The 19243-nt window shown below is 49.3% G+C and overlaps 1 protein-coding gene across 2 annotated transcripts in view; it reads right to left on the bottom strand.

Moving 5' to 3' along the window:
• MEI1 (meiotic double-stranded break formation protein 1) overlaps window positions 1-19243 on the bottom strand; it is a 72212-nt gene that overhangs the window by 13423 nt on the left and 39546 nt on the right. For both annotated transcript variants that reach the window (XM_002721403.6, XM_051834032.3), the window contains exons 16-20: window positions 18002-18062; window positions 15563-15660; window positions 12895-13063; window positions 9727-9874; window positions 4509-4784 (exon numbers count right to left, since the gene is read on the bottom strand). In XM_002721403.6, coding sequence (XP_002721449.4) covers window positions 4509-4784; window positions 9727-9874; window positions 12895-13063; window positions 15563-15660; window positions 18002-18062 — 752 coding nt within the window. The remainder of the gene's footprint in view (window positions 1-4508; window positions 4785-9726; window positions 9875-12894; window positions 13064-15562; window positions 15661-18001; window positions 18063-19243) is intronic.

The following is a 19243-nucleotide window of genomic DNA, read 5'->3' as shown; positions in this document are numbered from 1 at the left end:
GGTAGGGAGAGGATGGGCTAGGATAGACTCAGGGCACAGGAAGGGAAGTGAGGACCAGGTCAGGCCCCTTCTCTGCCGTACTTCTTTGGTTTCCACCACAAGCTCATAGGCTCTGGAATCAGAAGACGGGAGAGGACATTGCTTTTTATTTTTGCTTCCAGAGTTATTTTTTGAGTGTACGTCAAAGGCAAAACTAGTCAGAAGCTTCACCAGCTGCTACTCCACTGATAGCTCCTGGCACTTACCAGCTCAAACTGGCCAATTCCTTTGGACAGGCTAACACGCCCGGCCAGTTAGGACTGGTGCTATGAACTCAAGGTCACACTCGGACCCTCTCCCTCTCTGGGGAGGACAGCTCCTGACACACAGAGACATGGCCACAGGGCATGTGGCCAGATAAATCCAGATGTGCTGACCACAAGGCAGGCAGGGAAGGATGGAAGCAAGGGGCATCTGAGCTTGGCTCTCACAAGCATCAATGGTTGCTGGAGAAACAATTCTAGTATCAGTTGTAGCCACTCAGCTAGGGCCTAATAATGTCAGGTGCTATGCTGTGTTCACATGGTAGCTGTATATTTGTTTATATGCTATTCATACTTTTATAATAACCCTTCCAATTAGGTGCCACCCCAATTTTTCTAATGAAGAAACTGAAGCTGATGAATTAGTTTGCCTATCAAGAAAGTAATGGAGTTAAGATTCTACTACACTGTGAGTTAATGAAAGTGAAAGATGAGATGTTTTATCTTTGTTACCTTGTAAGGGCTTAGAAAACTCCTCTAGCAGGATAGGATCACAGAACAGGAGGGCTAGAGAGAATCAAGAGCAGTCATCCAACCCATTTCCTTTACAGAGTATGAGGCTGAAGCCGGAGTGGGGCATGATCTGCCCAAGGACACGAGGCACAAGGCCAAACCAGTTTTCTGGTCCTGTTCCTTCACCAGCACATCACTATCCTTCACCATAGAGCTGTACCTCAGAAAACTGAGTTAGTGATTTTAAAAAATTTACAGAAGCAGAGATAAAGAGAGACAGACAGACAAACAGACAGAGACAGAGAGAAACGCAAGCACCCATCTGCTGGTTCACTTGCCAACTGCCTATAACAGCCAAACCTGGGCTGGACTGAATCCAGGAGCCAGCAACTCAGTTCAGGTCTGAAACATGGGTGGCAGCACCCCAACTCCTTGAGCTACCACTGCTACCTTCCAGGGTCTGCTTTTTCAGGAAGGTGGAGTCAGGAGCCAGCACTCAGAACTGAATCCAGTCGCTGTGATGTGGGGTACAGATGTCTTAACCACTATGCCAAACACCCATCCCTAAGCTAATGATCTTTAAAGGGTGACAAGGAAAGGGACTACTCAGCCCCTGGTGGCCGTGGTGAATGCCGTGGGAAAGCATATGTTCATGGGTTAGTGGGAGGGCTTTGGACAGAACCAGGGCCCACCCTGCAGTCTCTGCTGTCCAGAGCTGTCTAGAACTCTCTGAGGTGACTTGGTCAAGCAGGGAACCAACAGAGCTCCTGTGACAGCACTGTTTTTCACATCTAAACAACCTACACGAAAGACCACCCATTGATAAGAATGGCAATTAACAGCTTTGTTTGCAGCTGTTAATTACCCACATCAAAATCAGAAATTGGTACCAACAAGTATTTTTAGATTCTTTTTCCCTCCTGTGGCTGGAAGCTGGTGAGAAATGGTAGAAATTATATATTTGAACAGACAACAAAATTGTTCCTTGCTGTTCTTTTTTTTGTCCTACACTGGTGTTTCTAGGATCCAACTTAGTGAAAACTCATTAACCCTGAGCTCCAGTCACAGCCATGACCCTGATTAGCTATATGACCTTGGGCAATTCAATTAGCCTCCCCAAAATGAACTTCCCATGGTTAGGAGTCAAAGCCGCTGAAAACGAGTGAAAGCGAACGGTGCAACACAGCCAGAGAATTCCTCCATACCTCTCCTCCATCCTCATGGTATCTCCACTCTGCACCTAAGGAGACTGGAGTCAGGGAAGCCTCCTTCTGAGGCCTCTGTGCTCAACCAGCCCTGAAGGCAGCTTCTTCCTGCCGAGTTCCTGGTCAGGGGAGACACAGACTCCTCTCTGCCCTGACCTCGCCCCTCCACAAAGAAGAGCTGACGAGGATGGTCCTCACTCAAGCACAGGCCCTAGGCCACAGGGATAAAGGATGGGGCAATCACTCCAGTCCCTGATTTCAGTGAAGATATTTCAAAGTACCTACTATGCATGAGGAACTGGCCCTGAATATTTCATCTGGCCAAAACACACACACAACAAACACACAACTGATTATCTTAGCTCTGGCCACTCTGGCACCCATCTTGCCTTCCCCTGTGCACTAATGGTTCATTTTTAACCCATTCCTTTCCCTTTAATCCTCCTGTGAGAAAGAATCTGAGCCCATACCAAGCCAATGTATGCACTTTACAAGACAACAGAGATCAGAAATGACAGGGGAAGATTTAAGTCTGCATGGGGAGCACGTGTGTGTGCCCTTCTGTGTATGTCTGTGTCTGTGGATAGATAAAGCTATCTAACGACATGGAGTGTTAATATGCAGGTGTTACTGCTACCACAGTCACTTCAGTAAAATCAGAACACTGTGCTTGTTGATGTCAAGAGCATCAAAGGATCTCTCCTCTTCTTGAACGGACTGTGTTCTCCTTGGACTGGGGTGCTCAGTACGTAACTGGCTCTGATGGCAGTGGATCTAAACCAAACGAAGGGGCCCCTACACTATGTGTTGCAATAAGTTTGGGACCTGCTACTAGTATTCTCTCACTAACTACAAAATGTCAAATGTGCACATGATTTTTCTTTTTAAAGATTTTATTTGAGAGGTAGAGTTACAGACAGTGAAAGGGAGAGGCAGAGAGAAAGGTCTTCCATATGCTGGTTCACTCCCCAAATGGCTGCAACAGCCAGAGCCAGGAGCTAGGAGTTTCCTCTAAGTCTCCCACGTAGGTACAGGGGCCCAAGGACTTGGGCCATCTTCTACTGCTTTCCCAGGCCATAGCAGAGAGCTGCATCAGAAGAGGAGCAGCCAGGACTAGAACTGGCGCCCATGTGGAATGCTGGCGCTGCAGGTGGAGGATTAACCTATTGTGCCAAAGTGCCAGCCCCACATGATTTTCTTTAAAAAAGACATAGGAATTACAGCAGTTACCTCTTTAAAAATGTCACTCTAATTTGTTTCCAATGTGCTTTTCTGAGTGGAAGAGGAAAAAAAGGTGGCATTAAAGCCAATGTGTTAGAAATTACAGACAAGGCCGGCGCTGTGGCTTACTAGGCTAATCCTCTGCCTGTGGCGCTGGCACACCGGGTTCTAGTCCCGGTCGGGGCGCCGGATTCTGTCCCGGTTGCCCCTCTTCCAGGCCAGCCCCCTGCTGTGTCCAGGGAGTGCAGTGGAGGATGGCCCAAGTGCTTGGGCCCTGCACCCCATGGGAAACCAGGAAGAAGCGCCTGGCTCCTGGCTTCGGATCAGTGCAGTGCTCCGGCCATAGCAGCCATTTGGAGGGTGAACCAATGGAAGGGAGACCTTTCTCTCTCTCTCACTGTCTAACTCTGCCTGTCAAAAAAAAAAAAAAAAAAAGAAAGAAAAAGAAAGAAATTACAGACAATATGGGGCCAGCACTGTGGCATGGCCAGTAAAGCTACAATCTGCAGCACTGGCATTCCATACTGGCACTGATTCAAGTCCTGGCTGCTCCACTTCCAATCCAGCTCCCTGAAAATGTGCCTGGGAAAGCAGCAGAAGATGGCCCAAGTCCTTGGGCCCCTGCACCCCACGTGGGAGACCTGGAAGAAGATCCTGGCTCCTGGCTTCGGATCAGCCCACCTCCAGCCATGTACCCATACGGGGAGCAAACCACTGAATGGAAGATCTTTCTCTCTCTGTAACTCTACCTTTCAAATAAATAAATATATCTTATATATCTCTTTAAAAATGCACAAAATAGGCAGTCTACCTTACCTAACTGATGTACCTGATGGGAATTACAGTAATATTTATTTCATAAAGAAACACTGGGGTTTCCAGCAGTTCAAGGCATGCATGAGGGAGTGTTCTGTGAATGTAATATTATCATGAAAGCCATGGAAGAAAAGAGGCCAAGTCCCTCTGCAGTCAGACATCTCTGTCTATGCCCCAGGGGTGTCCTTTAACATTCAAACCTTGTTAGCAGAATCCGTTTGAAGAGGACAGGGAGGTGAGAGGGGATGGTGACTGAGTTCCACACATTAGAGTTCTATGCCCTGGGGAGTGGAGAGGTTCCAGTCTCTCAGTGGGTAGATATCCACCGACTTAGGAAAGGCACTGGATTTACAGAAACCAGGCACCTATGGATAGGAAGGACCTCTCACTCGTGGAGACAGGGCTCGGTCCAGGGCCGAAGCAGCTTTGGCACCTCCTAACCTCAGTAAACTGGCTCCCTGAGAGGGAAAGCCCACCACCTCCGAATGCCGAAGAGCCAGCGGTCACTTACTAGCAAAATGAGCAGGATGCTGGGGCTGCTTCTGAGCGTCTGGAACAGAGCTGCTAGGCTGGCAGGAAGGGCGGGATGCCCAGCACTGGGGACGTCATCCAGTTCCTCACAGCTGCTATCTTCCCAGGAGAACCACAGTTCCAGAACACGCTGCCCAAACCTACTCATCAGCTCTGGATACAGCAGGAAGAACCTGAGAAGGAGTGGGTGGTGGGTGTAGACCAGGTGCAGGTCCACGATGCCTTCCAGGAATTTTCTGATTGCACTGACCACCACCTGGAAGCAAAGGAAAGCAAGGAGCTAAACACACCCTGCAGAGGGCTCGAGAGGCCCAGCAAGGCTGAGGCGGGACAGGGAAAAATGTGCTTGCATCTAGTATTCCAGGACACCTTCACTGGCTCGTCATACGGCACTTTAGTGAGAAATCCCCACTGCGCTTACAACAGCAGTTCTCAACCAGGGGTGATTTTGCTCCTCATGCAACATTTGGCAAAACAGGGAGACCTTCTTGATCTTCTTTGTGGGAGTGCTACTGGCACCTAGTGGGCAGACTGCAGAGGTGCTGTTAAATATCCCACAGCACACAGGAAGCCAAATGTTAAAAGTGCCAAGGCTGAGAAACATAGCTCTGCAAGGACACTAACAGCGTATTGGCTTGTATCTACCTCCACACTAGCCTGAAGGCTGCTTGAGGGCAGGAACCATGGCAGATTACTCTGCGTACCCGCACAGGGCCTGACCTAGAAGGGGTGAAGGAGAAAGGTGTTGATTCATGCATTAACTCTCAAAAGCCCATCTCTTCCCATTGCACACAGAATTTTCAAGTTCCTGAGTCTGCTATTCTAGGAGTTTCACAGTTTTGATCCATTTCTGTGTTAATATGTAAGAGCCCAACTTTACTCCTCTGCGTGTGGATATCCAGGGTCCCTGTGAGTTTGTTGGAAAGACTATTCTTTCCCCCAGGGAACTGGCTTGGCCCCCATATCGGAGCGCTTGGTTCCAGTCCTGGCTCTGCTCCTGATTCCAGCCTCCTGCTGATGCATACCCTGGGAGGTAGAAGGTAATGACTCAAGTACTTTGGTCCCTAGCACACATGTGAGAGACCTGGATTGAGTTCCAGGCTCCTGGTTTTTACCTGGCCCAGCCCTAGTTATTGCAGGCATTTGGGGGAATGAATCAGTGGATGAAGTAAATTCTCTCTCTCTCTCTCTCTCTCTTTTTTTTTTTTTTTAACAGGCAGAGTTAGAGAGTGAGAGAGAGAGAGAGACAGAGAGAAAGGTCTTCCTTCCGTTGGTGCACCCTCCAAATGGCTGCTACGGCTGGCGCACTGTGCCAATCCGAAGCCAGGAGCCAGGTGCTTCCTCCTGGTCTCCCATGCAGGTGTAGGGCCCAAGCACTTGGGCCATCCTCCACCGCCCTCCCGGGCCACAGCAGAGAGCTGGACAAGAAGAAGAGAAACCAGGACAGGACCGGCGCCCCAACTGGGACTAGAACCTGGGGTGCCAGCACCGCAGGCGGAGGATTAGCCAAGTGAGCCACAGCACCGGCCTCTCTCAGACTCTTAAGGAAATAAAAATAAACAAAAAATCAATTGTCCTTAGGGCCAGCTCTGTGGCATAATAGGTTAAGCCTCCACCTGCTGTGCCAGCATCCCATATGTGTCCTGGCAACTCCTCTTCTGATCCAGATTGCTGCTTGTGGACTGGAAAATCAGTAGAAGATGGCCCATGTGCTTGGGCCCCTGAACGTGTGGTAGACCTGCAGGAAGCTCCTGGCTCCTGGCTTTAGCAGCTCAGCTCCGGCCGTTGTGGCCATTTGGGGAGTGAACCAGTAGATGGAAGACCTCTCTCTCTGTCTCTCCTTCTCTCTGTAACTCTGCACAAATCTTGAAAAAAATCAATTGACCAGGGGCTAGTGCTGTGGTTCAGCGGGTTAATGCCCTGGCCTGCAGTGCCGGCATCCCACATGGGCGCCAGTTTGAGACCTGGCTGCTCCACTTCCGACCCAGCTCTCCGCTATGGCCTGGGAAAGCAGTAGAAGATGGCCCAAGTCCTTGGGCCCCTGCACCCGTATGGGAGACCCAGAAGAAGCTCCTGGCTCCTGGCTTCAGATCAGCGCAGTTCTGGCCGTTGTGGCCAACTGGGGAGCGAACCATTGGATGGAAGACTTCTTTCTCTCTCTCTGCCTCTGCTCTCTCTGTGTAACTCTTTAAAATAAATAAATAAATCTTCTAAAAAATCAATTGACCAAACTACCCATAGTAATGTAGCTTTTGGGTAAGTTTTGAAATAAAACAGTGTGTAGGGATGGTGCTATGGTGTTGCGGGTAAAGCTGCTGCTTGCAACACTGGCATCCTATATGGGCGCTGGTTTGCTGCTCCACTTCCAATCCAGCTTCCTGCTAATGACCTGGGAAAGCAACAGGAGATGGCTCAAGTGTTTGGGCCCTTGCAACCCACATGGGAGATCCAGATGAAGCTCCTGGCTCCTGGCTTTGGCTTGACCCAGCCCTGGCCGTTGCGGTCACCTGGGAAGTGAACCAGTGGACAGAAGATGTCTCTCACTGTGCCTCTCCCTCTATCTCTGGAACTCTTTCAAATAAATAAATCAATCTTAAAAAAAAAAAAAAAAACCTGCAGGGCCGGCGTCATGGCACACTTGGCTAATCCTTCGCCTGCAGCGCCAGCACCCCAGGTTCTAGTCCCAGTTGGGGCACCGGGTACTAGTCCCAGTTGCTCCTCTTCCAGTCAGCTCTCTGCTGTGGCCCAGGAGGGCAGCGGAGGATGGGAGGATGGCTCATGTGCTTGGGTCCCTGCACCTGTATGGGAGACTGGGAAGAAGCACCTGGCTCCTGGCTTCGCACTGGCGCAACGTGCCGGCCGTAGCGGCCATTAGGGGAGTGAACCAACAGAAGGAAGACCTTTCTCTCTGTCTCTCTCTCTCTCTCACTGTCTAACTCTGCCTGTCAAAAAAACAAATAAACAAACAAACAAAACCCTGCAGTTATCTAGTTATCTAGTTATCTAATCTGTTCTTCTTTTTCAAGATTATTTTGGATATTTTGGGTCACTTTTATTTATAAGAATTTTAGGACCAGCTTATTCATTTCTGTAAAAAGGGAGAAGCTTGGATTCAGATAGGGATTGAACTGGGTCTGCAGATCAGTTAGGGAAGTATTGCCATCTTAACACTACTATATTTCCCAATTCATGAGTACAAACGTTTATTTATTTAGGTCTTCTTTAATTTTTTAAAGAAAGTAAGGATGTTTTGAAATTTTACTTTGTAAGTCCTTATACTCTTTTGGTTAAGTCCACTCCAAGTATTTCATTTCCTGATGCTACTGCAAATGGAATTGTTTTCTTGATTTCATTTTCAAGCATGTTCTTTTTAAAATTATATAATTTTTTGAAAGGCAGAGAGAGAGGGAGAGAGAGGTGCAACAGCTGGGGCTGAGGCAGCCCAAAGCCAGAAGTAACTCCATTCAAGTCTCTCACATGGGTGGCAGGGACCCAAGTACTTGAGCCATCATCTGCTGCCCCTCAGGGTGCACACCAGCAGGAAGCGGGGTGGGACTCAATATCAATCGGCTGTGCCAGAACTCCCCACACAAACTTATTTTAACTAAAAGGAAAAATCCATATTTCCTATACAATCTATCCTTCAGAGTTAAGAGAAAGCTTCCTTTTATACAGTTACTCCAGTTCAGAAGCAAAGAGAAGGTGGCAGGATAGTATTAGTTACAGCCCCTAGCGAACACATGGGCCGGGCAATGGTCACTGGTGGCTGCTAGCATCCCAGAAAGAGAAGCCTCAGGAATTTGTGCGCCCAGGTGTCTACCGGGAAGCCCACGCCCTTCACCACACCTTCCCGCTTCCATTCGAATTAAACCAGGTGTGCTCCCATCACAGTTGCCCGAGAGTGACCAAACAGGCAAAACTAATAGCAAGGAAGAGCATCCTCAGTTAAGGCTGAGAGCGCGAAGGAGGCGAAGCGATCTTCTAGGAAGTAAATGAGACGTTTATGAGGAATCCCTGATCCCCAAGAGTTTGCAGACTGGAGAGAGGAAACTTGTACACACACAGCTACCACCAAACCACTCCAAGTACAGGGTGGACGACTAGTATAGTGGTTAAGACACCACTTGAGATGTCACATTCCACATTGACCCCCGACTCTGCTTCCAATTCCAGTTTCTGATTATGTGCACCCTAGTAGATAGCAGGTACTTGGTTCCTGGCCACCGACATGGGATATCTGTATTGAATTCTGGGTTCCTGACTTCAGCTTGGCCTGGCCATGAGGGGTTGGGCATTGGGGCAGTGAACCAGAGGATGGCAGACTTCTCTCTCAGTCTGTCTCCTTCTCTCTCTTATTCTCTCTCTCTCTCTCCCTCCCTATATTTCAAATAAAATGAAAATAAATACATAATTTTTTTTTTTTTTTGACAGGCAGAGTGGACAGTGAGAGAGAGAGAGACAGAGAGAAAGGTCTTCCTTTGCCGTTGGTTCACCCTCCAATGGCCGCCGCGGCCGGTGTGCTGCAGCCGGTGCACCGCGCTGATCCGAAGGCAGGAGCCAGGTGCTTCTCCTGGTCTCCCATGGGGTGCAGGTCCCAAGCACTTGGGCCATCCTCCACGGCACTCCCTGGCCACAGCAGAGAGCTGGCCTGGAAGAGGGGCAACCGGGACAGAATCCGGCACCCCGACCGGGACTAGAACCCGGTGTGCCGGTGCCGCATGGTGGAGGATTAGCCTAGTGAGCCGCGGCGCCAGACTATAAAAATTTTTAAATACCAAGATTAACCTAATTAATAATGACCTGGGCCCTAGAAATCCACTCTGTTCCTAAACCGCTACCAGAAGGAGATATACTACCTCACAATTCTCTCCCGAACAAACCACAGAGTCTTGGGAGTCAGTCATGCCTGAGTCAGACTCCTGGCCCCCATCTATTAACTGTGTGACCTACAGAAAGTTACTTTAACCTCAGGCTCCATTTGCTTATCTAAAAACTGAAATGATTATCTCTGCCTCCCAGGACTGCGGAGAGAACAAGGTAAGTTACGTAGGCTCCCTATTCCTCTCTGCTCCCCTAACATCACCAACTGTCTCTCTCCGACACCCCTTACCTTGTCACATATATCCTCGTGGTCTCCTAAGGAACGTTAGTGTACAGAGGCGCGGGAGGAGGAGGAGCCCCAGGCATGTGGTTCTCACCTCATCCAGCGCACTGTCCTGGTCCTGGCAGATCGCAAGCAGGTAGATGGAGGCTTTGAGGACAATCAGTGGAGGGCACTCGCCCTGGTCCTGCAGGGACAGGAGGAAGCTCTGCACAGCCACAGATAACTCAGCCTTTGAGACAAACCTGTCAACCAAGGAAAGCCAGAGTGAGAATGGTAGAGCTGGCAGGCCAGTGGGCTCTCTTGTCCTGCCTGGACACATCCTTCCTCAGTCCACTGTCCTGTCCCAGCATGCCCTTAGCAAATAATACCATGCACAAAGAATTGTCACACATCTACATCACATGGCTCTATGTCTTGTGCAAGGCTCCATTACAGCCAGCAATTCCTCACACACACTAGGAGGTGGGTTATCTGCCAACTGGAGCAGCACCACCGAAGAGAAGGGTGCTGCTCTGGGGCTCCGGAGGCACTGTTTTGGCAGTCAGTCCACTACTCTCTTCTTTTTTTTTTTTTTTTTTTTTTTTTTTTTTTGACAGGCAGAGTGGACAGTGAGAGAGAGAGACAGAGAGAAAGGTCTTCCCTTTTGTCGTTGGTTCACCCTCCAATGGCCACCGCGGCCGGCGCACCGCGCTGATCCGATGGCAGGAGCCAGGTGCTTCTCCTGGTCTCCCATGGGGTGCAGGGCCCAAGCACCTGGGCCATCCTCCACTGCACTCCTGGGCCACAGCAGAGAGCTGGCCTGGAAGAGGGGCAACCGGGACAGAATCTGGCGCCCTGACCGGGACTAGAACCCGGTGTGCCGGCGCCACAAGGCGGAGGATTAGCCTAGTGAGCCGGCCTCTTCTTAAATCTATTATGAAACAGTCATGTGTTCAACTGGCTACTTTCTGTGGTGGTGATGGTCTATGCTTATCCACCCAAGGCAGATCAGGAGAGAAACAGACTGATTTTGCACTATATGTACTTCTATCCTACTGAATTTTCTGTCATGGGTATTTCTGGACAATAAGGTTCAGAACAGAAAAGAGAAATGAGCATTTTAAAATGAATAATACCAAATGCCACGTGGTATCCTGGTCTGTGTCCTGGAACAGAAAAGGGACAGTAAAGGAAAAACTGAGGAAATATGAGTAATGTTGAGATAACAGTAACTTACCAATGTTGATTTTTAAAAACATTTATTTATTTATTTATCTGAGAGATTGAGTTACAGATAGAGAAAGGGAAAGACAGAAGAAAAGGTCTTCCCTCTGCTGGTTCACTCCCAAATGACTGCAACGGCCAGAGCTGCGCCCATCAGGAGCCAGCAGCTGCTTCTGGTCTCCCCTGTGGGTGCAGGGGCCCAAGCACTTGGGCCATCTTCCACTGCTTTCCCAAGCTGTAAGCAAGAGAGCTGGACTGGACAGAAGCAGCCAGGACACAAACCGGCCATGTGGGATGCTGGCGCCACAGGTGGAGGCTTAGCCTACTGCACCACAGTGCCAGCCCCAATGTTGATTTCTTTTATATATATAAAAAAGGTTTATTTATTTATTTGAAAGGCAGAATCACCAACAGAGAGGGAGGGAGGGAAGCAGAGAGACAGAGAGAGAATGAATGAGGCTTCTATCCACTGGTTCACTCTCCAAATAACCACAACAGCCAGGGCTGGGCCAGACAGAAGAGCCTGGAACTCCATCCAGGTCTCCCACATGAGTACAGGTGCCCAAGTAATTAGACCATCTTCCACTGCTTTCCCAGGCACATAAGCAGGGAGCTGTATTGGAAGTGGGGCAACCAGGACTCTAACCAGTTCTCATATGGGATGCCAGCATCACAAGCAATAGCTTAAAACACAGTACCATGCTGATCCCAATATTGATTTCTTGGTTTTGATAAACGTACCATAGTTATGTTATTATAAGGAGACAATGGGTAAGAAGTGTAAGAAAACTCTCTATATTCTTTGAAGCTTTTCTGTAAATCTAAAAATACTCCAAAATAAAATTTTTATTTAAAAAATGAAATGAATACTAACTATACTAACACATACTATAAACGTTACAGCAGCTACTGAAAAAAATAAGGTAGATCATTTAGACATATGCAGCATGAACAGATACCCAAGGCATTTGGCATAGTGGTTAAGATACCACTGGTGGGTAGGCCAGCACTGTAGCGTGGCAGGTGAAGACGCACTGCCTACGATGCCAGCATCCCATATGGACACCGGTTTATATCCCAGCTGCTCCAGTTTCAACCCAGCTCCCTGTTAATAGCCTGGGAAGAGCAGAAGATGATGGCCCAAGTATCTAGGCCCCGCCACCCATGCGGGAGACCCAAAATAAGCTCCTGACTCTTGGCTTTGTCTGGCCCAATGCTGGCTGTTGCAGTCATCTAGGAAGTGAACCAGCAGATGGAAGATCTTTCTTTCTGTTTCTCCCTGTCTTGCTGTAACTCTTTCAAGCTAAATAAATAAATCTTTGAGGAGCTTCTTCTGGGTCTCCCACACGAGAGAGCTAGATTGGAAGTGGAGCAGCTGGGACTCAAACAAGCGCCCATATTGGATGCCAGCACTGCAGGTGGTGGCTTTACCTGCTATGCCACAGTGCCAGCCCCTGAAGCTTTTTTTTTTCTGTGTACAAACAACACCCTCAAGGATACTAAAGAACACTCATTAATATTCTAGGCCCCTGTAGGGCTGGCACTGTGGTGCAGCAGGTTAAAGCTCTGGCCTGAAGTGCTGCAATCCATATGGGCACTGGTTCTAGTCCCGGCTGCTCCTCTTCCGATTCAGCTCTCTGCTATGGCCTGGGATAACAGTGGAAGATGGTCCAGGTACTTGGGCCCCTGCATCTACATGGGAGACCCGGAAGAAGCTCCTGGCTCCTGGCTTCAGATTGGCCCAGCTGCGGCCTTTGGTGGCTATTTGGGGAGTGAACCATTCGATGGAAGACCTCTTTTTCTGTCTCTACCTCTCTCTGTAACTCTGTCCTTCAAATAAATAAAATAGATCTTTAAAAAAATATTCTAGGCCTCTGTGTCTCAGCACTGTGTTTTACAAGACAGGAGCCTCAGGAACGCGACCCATTGCTCACTTAGTTTGGGTCCCCACTGCTTAGCACCAGGCTCGGAGAGGATAGCTCTGTGAGTTAGAACTGAACCAACTGGGATGTAGGTGAGGCTGGAGGACCCAGCAGCAGCCACAGCTCTGAGCACTGACCTGTCCTCGTAGATGTAGGCCAGGTAGAAGAGGAGCAGGATGCAGTACTGTCTCTGGCGAGCTGCTCCCTCCACATACTGGCGATCGGACAGGAAGGCCAGGCTCTCAAGGTTTCTGCTGCTTATCTGGGGCAGCCTGTGCTGCAGGATCTCAGACACTGCAGAGAGTTCTGGGAGGGACCAGGCAGGGCAAAGTCACGCCGAGAACAGCAGAAAGCAGGTAATGGGCACAGCAGTACCCACTACGCGGAGAGTACTGCACTGGGCAGCAAGGGCACAAGCAGTAGGGAGGGAACTAGAGGACTTCTTTCCCCTTTAGGCAGCTTTCACTCTATCAGGAAAACTACAGTTAACATGTGGAAGGACTCCGATACATCTCAGAAACACTTCCATTTGACTTAGGTTTACTGTGCGGCTAGAGGCACCCCACCCCCCCATCTCCAGGTGCTGGGAGGAAGAGGCGGATGATGAGACAGATGGTTTGCAGGATGCGTGGTCAGTGCTGTGTGTCACTGTGGAGAAGGGAGTGACTAGGGTGGGGAGGGCGGCTCAACGCGTGCACTGTGGAGGGTGAGCAGAGAACGGGTAGAGAAGGGAAGGAAGAAGATTCAGGGGATGGGAGTCAGTGTTTTCAGGTGCGGAGTCACGTGAGGACACGTCATCACGTTTCTGTTCAGTGTGGCCGGTGAAAAAACGTGAGGTCAGGAGCTGCAGAACTGTGGGACATATTTCACAGCTAGACTATGACAGCCCTTGAATGATGCTTGAAGCATTTGGGTTTTGTCCTGAAGACAGATTCTTATGAATCCTCTGTTCCATAACAGAACGGATATTTTAATACCCAAAGAATAGGAAGGAAAAGGACCCTCAGAGCTTAACACTTGAATAAAGTCAACTCTATGGAAAACTCACCCTATGACCCTCATTTTCTACATTTCAACACAAACTGCAGAAAACTCCACCACTGTCTGACACTGCTCCACCGTCTGGCGTGTGGGGACGGCAGTGGGAGGCTGGAGGACTTAAGTGTTAAGACTTGGTTTTCAGACAGATCCTTCCAGCAGTGAGAGAGACCGGCTGGAGGATGAGACTGAAAGTAAGGACCCGGGTTGGAGGTCAACTGAAAGGGTCCACGCTGCAAAGGCAGTGGATCCAGGGCCAAGTACGCTGCAAAGGCAGTGGATCCAGGGCCAAGTCCTGGGCAAGTGAGGGCTGAGGATGGGGGACGTCCCAGAGCACTTTGGTAGCAGAGCCAGGACGAGTCTCCCAACTGCAAATTCAGTGCTTCTCCCACTAAAGGCACACTCTGCCCAATATGATAATAAAGAGAAAGACATCCTGGAGCCCAGCACGTGCAGGTGCCCTCTCCTCTGATACATAAAAGGACGCAGTCTGCGAGCGAGGTCTGTTGCTGTTCCTGAGCAGCGGACAAGGTCTCAGCGCCCAGACGGCAGCTGGGTGGAACTCCTCTCATTCTGACAAGCACAGGAGCTGCCAGCAGCGGGGCAGCTGCCATTCAGGACCCCCAGAGGCCCTGTGATGTGGCTGCCAACCGTCTCAGGCTCTTTGCTCTGCAGGGCAGACCATGCCTCACAGGCAGAGCAGTGGTTGATGCAGTGAGGAGACCAGGAGTCAAGCCACGCCAGGAGCACAGAAACGCTCACCTGGGCTTCTGTCTCTCTCAGCGCAGTGTCTGAGAAAGACAAAAGAAGAAAGGGAGGTTTGGGGAGGAGGGGGAGATGACCGCACCTTCACAAATGTAAGACAGGAAACAGAGCACCAAGTCTTACCCACAGAGAAGGTATAATGTTTGTTGAATGAATAGAGCAACGACTAAGTTGTTTTATACCAAAAGTGGATTCTACCACAGAGGAACTCCTCAGGGCAGAGAACACAGTGTAATCAGCACTGTGTACACAGCAGTGCCCAGGCCTCCCCTGCGTGCAGCAAAGGATCCATGAATACTCAACAAAAGGGAAAACTCCCGCCCTCAGCCCTGCACCTGGTCCTCTTGCCTGGATTCTGAGCAACGTTCCTTTGATCTCTCCTCCTCACGGCAGCTTTCCCTGAGCCCCTACCTAGAATGTACCTCCGTCCCTCTGTCCCCCTCTGTCTCTCTGCCTGGTTTTCTTTCTTTCATACCACCTGGCCGCCCTGACATTGTATCTATTTGTGTTCTGCCTGACCATCTTCCTCCAGGAGAGCAAGACTTTGTCTCAATAACTTTTGCACAGCACCTGAAACTCAATCTGGTATCCACAGATGCTCAAGAAATACCTCTTGAATGAATGATCCAAGAAATAGAACAAGCTGTTCAAGCTACAGTGAGCTCCGGACTTTCCAGGTAAATGGCAGACAGCAAGGTCCCTGGGGTGGGGGTATTGCGGGGGAGATGGCTGGGAGGGAGGAACTAGACTTGGTGGGCCTTAGGGTCCTTCTCAACTCTTGCAGTCTCAGCTGCCAGCAGCCTTAGATTCCAGCATTTTCTGGTTCATTATTTCACGTCGCTAGTAATAAGCCATTAGTTCTATCATTCCATGATTCCATGCTTCCTCTGGGCAGCTTCAAGCCAAGAGATTACTGTACTGACTCACTTTCCAGACAATCAGAGACATCCAGATGCTAAAGACCTCACAGACCTCACTAGTGGTCAAATCACAGCATTTTACCTTCTTGGGAAGGTGGTCCTGTCTTCTCTGGAGCTGAGAGCAGGTTGAGACACATGTAGTAGAGGAAACTGGAACACACCTGGTTTAGGGCTGAGTAGCTTAGAGGGAGAAGAGGAGAGAATGAGAGATGACATTCCTACTTCAGCTCTGATGGAATTACCCTGCCATGTGCCTGGACGTGAATGCTTTGTTAGAGCCCAGTAAAATCCTAGCCATGGCCGTGGTAGACGAGGCCCTAAGCTGACTATGAAAAGTAAATATGGAAACTGCTATCCACAGCTATAACTTAGGCACCTGGCCTACATAAAGAACTACTGGGGCCAGTGCTGTGGTGTAGTGGGTAAAGCCACTGCCTGCAGTGCCAGCATCCCATACAGGCACAGGTTCTAGTCCCGGCTACTCCTTTTCCAATCCAGCTCCCTGCTTATAGCCTGGGAAAGCAGTGGAAGATAGCCCAAGTACTTGGGCCCCTGCACCCATATGGGAGACTGGGAATAGACTTCTGGCTCCCGGCTTCAGATCGGCCCAGTTCTAGCTGTTGCAGCCAGTTGGGGAGCAAAACAAGGAATAGAAGACCTTTTTTTAAAGATTTATTTATTTATTTGAAAGAGTTCCAGAGAGAGAAGGAGAGGCAGAGAGAGGTCCTCCATCTGCTGGTTCACTCCACAGTTGGCTGCAATGGCCAGAGCTGTGCCAATCAGAAACCAGGAGCCAAGGTTTTCCTCCGGGTCTCCCACGCAGGTGCAGGGGCCCAAGGACTTGGGCCATCTTGCACTGTTTTCCCAGGCCATAGCAGAGAGCTGGATCAGAAGAGGAGTAGCCAGGACTTGAACTGGCGCCCACATGGGATGTTGGCACTGCAGGCAGTGGCTTTACCCACTATGCCACAGCACCAGCCCCAAGACCTTACTTTCTCTCTATCTCTGCCTCTGCTTCTCGCTCTCTGTAACTTAGCCTTTCAACTAAATAAAAAAAGGAACTATTACAAATTTATTGGAAAAAAGTCAAGGGAGGGGGCTGATGTTGTGGCATAGTGGGTGAAGCTATCACCCATAATGCCAGCATCCTATATGGGTATCGGTTCATGTCCCAGCTGCTCCACTTCCAATCCAGCTCCCTGCTAATGGCTTGGGAAGAACAGTAGAAGATGTCCCAAGGGCTTGGGCCCATGCTACCCATGTAGGAGACCTGGAAGAAGCTCCTGGTTCTTGGCTTCAGCCTGGCCCAGCCTCAGCCTTTGCACCCATCAGGGGAGTAAACCAGCAGATGGAAGATTGCTCTGTCTTTCCCTCTCTCTATAACTCTGATTTTCAAATAAATAAATAAATAAATAAAAATTTCTTAAAAAGTCAAGGAGGTCTACTCACCTGAAATTTAATAAAACATACAGACAAAAAATGCCCCTGGGCCAAGAAAGAGTGAGGAGTCCTAAGAAAAGAGGAAGTTATAGAACCTTGATGGACACTCGCAGGGTTCTGCAAGCTCTCGATTTTCCAAAATTTTGAGTCCAGATGTATCCCTATATTCTCTCCTGAATGTTGAGTGCTCTGCTTAGACACATAAGGAGAGCTAAACTCCATCCTGCAGCCACTCTATAGGCCCATGGGCAGTAACAAATGAATTTTCCTAGTAATTATGAGACAAGTAGTGTTATAGTTTGGATATCAGCCTTATGTGCTAGGGATTTGGTGCCCAAAGTCTTATGTTAATAGGTAAGGGGTTAAGGGTAGAGACTTCATCCAACTGTAGTATTTAAAGGTGGGCCTTCAGAAAGTGACTCAATTAAGTTGCTGGGTGGGGCCCAGGATTGAATCATGGCGGCTTTTTAAAGACACACATGGCCATACAACAGGAGCCTGCTCCCTGTCTCACTGCTTCCGGGCTCCCCACGCGATTCTTCCCCTGGATGCAATCCACCATCCACTGCCCTGATCAGACCAGTGGGGTCACCTGGTCTTGGACTGTGAACCTCTAAAACCATGAGCTGAGATAAACCTCTTGCTTCCTAAGTAGCTTCTCTCAGGTGTTTGTTACCAACACAGGCGGCAAACCATTAATGGAAAGGTCGAGAAGGCGGGGATTGAAGCAGTCCTCTGGGAACTGCTGGACTTCTGCACCTGGAACTTCATGGACACTGTTTTCTGGTCATTCTCCTCCCTCGGAGGGCATCAGTTCTCCTCATTTAAATGAAAGGTGAGGCAAATGATTCCCGAGACCCCTTCTAGTTTTGATGTGAAGGTGCCCACCCATCACTTGGAAAGAGAGGTCTACCAGACCAAACCTGGGAAGCACATCTGGCTCAGACCACCACCTGCTGACACTGTCAGGGCCACAGTGGTCCTAAGACTACGACACACCAGCCAGAGATTTCCGTTTGTTCACTTGAGAAAGATGCTGCCAGCCCTCTGGCCACTCAGTTTTGCTGGGGACCATACATACCTCGGGCCACTGCAGAACACGGCCTTCAGCTCCAGGGTCAGTTGTATGAAAGATGAGGCAGCTTAGGAGAAGTGGGAAGAAAGCATAGAGCAGTTTAAACCAGAAGTCTGGGTATATCAAAGAGCCCTGGCTCACCTTTCTCTCTGTCTCTGTCTCTCTCTGTCTTTCTCTCTCTTTCTCTCTCTAACTCTGCCTGTCAAAAAATTTAAAAAATGAGGAAAAAAAAAAAAAAAAGAGCCCTGGCTCAAATGTGCTGCATCACTCTCAAGCAGCGTACTGGGGAAGTAAGCAACTTAACTTCTCTGAGACTCAGTTTTGATATCTGCACCCTCATGGGTTTTTGTAAACATTAAGTAAGATGAATGTATGTAAAATATCTAACAAGTACTTGGATCAAAGTGCTGAGTAAGCTCATCGTCGTCCTTTCAGGATGATCTGCTGCAATCCGATACATTTGGTAAGGCCCTGGGAAGGACACATCCATTGCTTCTACTCCTTCTCCCACTTTTGTACAAAAGAATTCAGTTCCAGATCCAGGAAGAACAGGAGTCATCACTGCCTGGTGGAAGGACTGACTCTCATCGGGGATGAGACAATGGCTTCTGTGTTAGCTGGTGACCCCGGCCAGTCCCTCCACTGCCTGGCTTGTCTCGTCTCAATCTCCCTTCCACTTCTGTCAGTACTGCCTGTGTCCTGTTCACCCAGGACCCCTGTGAAAGTAGGATCCTAGTCAAGGAAGACATCAGGCGCTTCCCCCTTCACCAGCTCTAGGTTTGGAGATCAGGCTAAGAAACCGTACCAGCAAGGAATTAATTAACCTCTCAGGGTTTCACTGCACTTCTCTGGGGCCACCATTTAACCCACAATTCCCCCAGGGAAAGGGCACCCAGCTTGCTTTCTGTAAGGGCTCTTCTGGGTCAAGTATCTCAGGGATCCAGAGTCTCACATCTCCCTATTCCAGGTCTGTGTGCCCCTTCTGTAGGTGCCTGCTTCCTTCTTCCATCTTGCAGGTTGGGAAGTAGGAAAGAAACTAAAAGCCTACGACACCAGGGAATCTTGTTTTTTCTGACTCCATACTGCACAGACCTCCCTGCAGATCTCAAAGCTTTTTTCTCATATCCTGCTTCCTCTCACTGCCCCACAGACATCCATGCTTCTGCATCCCATCTAGAACCCCATGGGTGTACCATCTTCAGGATCCTGCCTGTTTATTGAAGTATGCAGGCAGGAGGAATGTTAGGA

Source organism: Oryctolagus cuniculus, chromosome 11 (genome assembly GCF_051225735.1).
Source record: "Oryctolagus cuniculus isolate XC-2025 breed Fujian yellow rabbit chromosome 11, ASM5122573v1, whole genome shotgun sequence".
Classification (NCBI taxonomy): domain Eukaryota; kingdom Metazoa; phylum Chordata; class Mammalia; order Lagomorpha; family Leporidae; genus Oryctolagus; species Oryctolagus cuniculus.
This window is presented reverse-complemented; position numbering and strand designations above follow the sequence as displayed.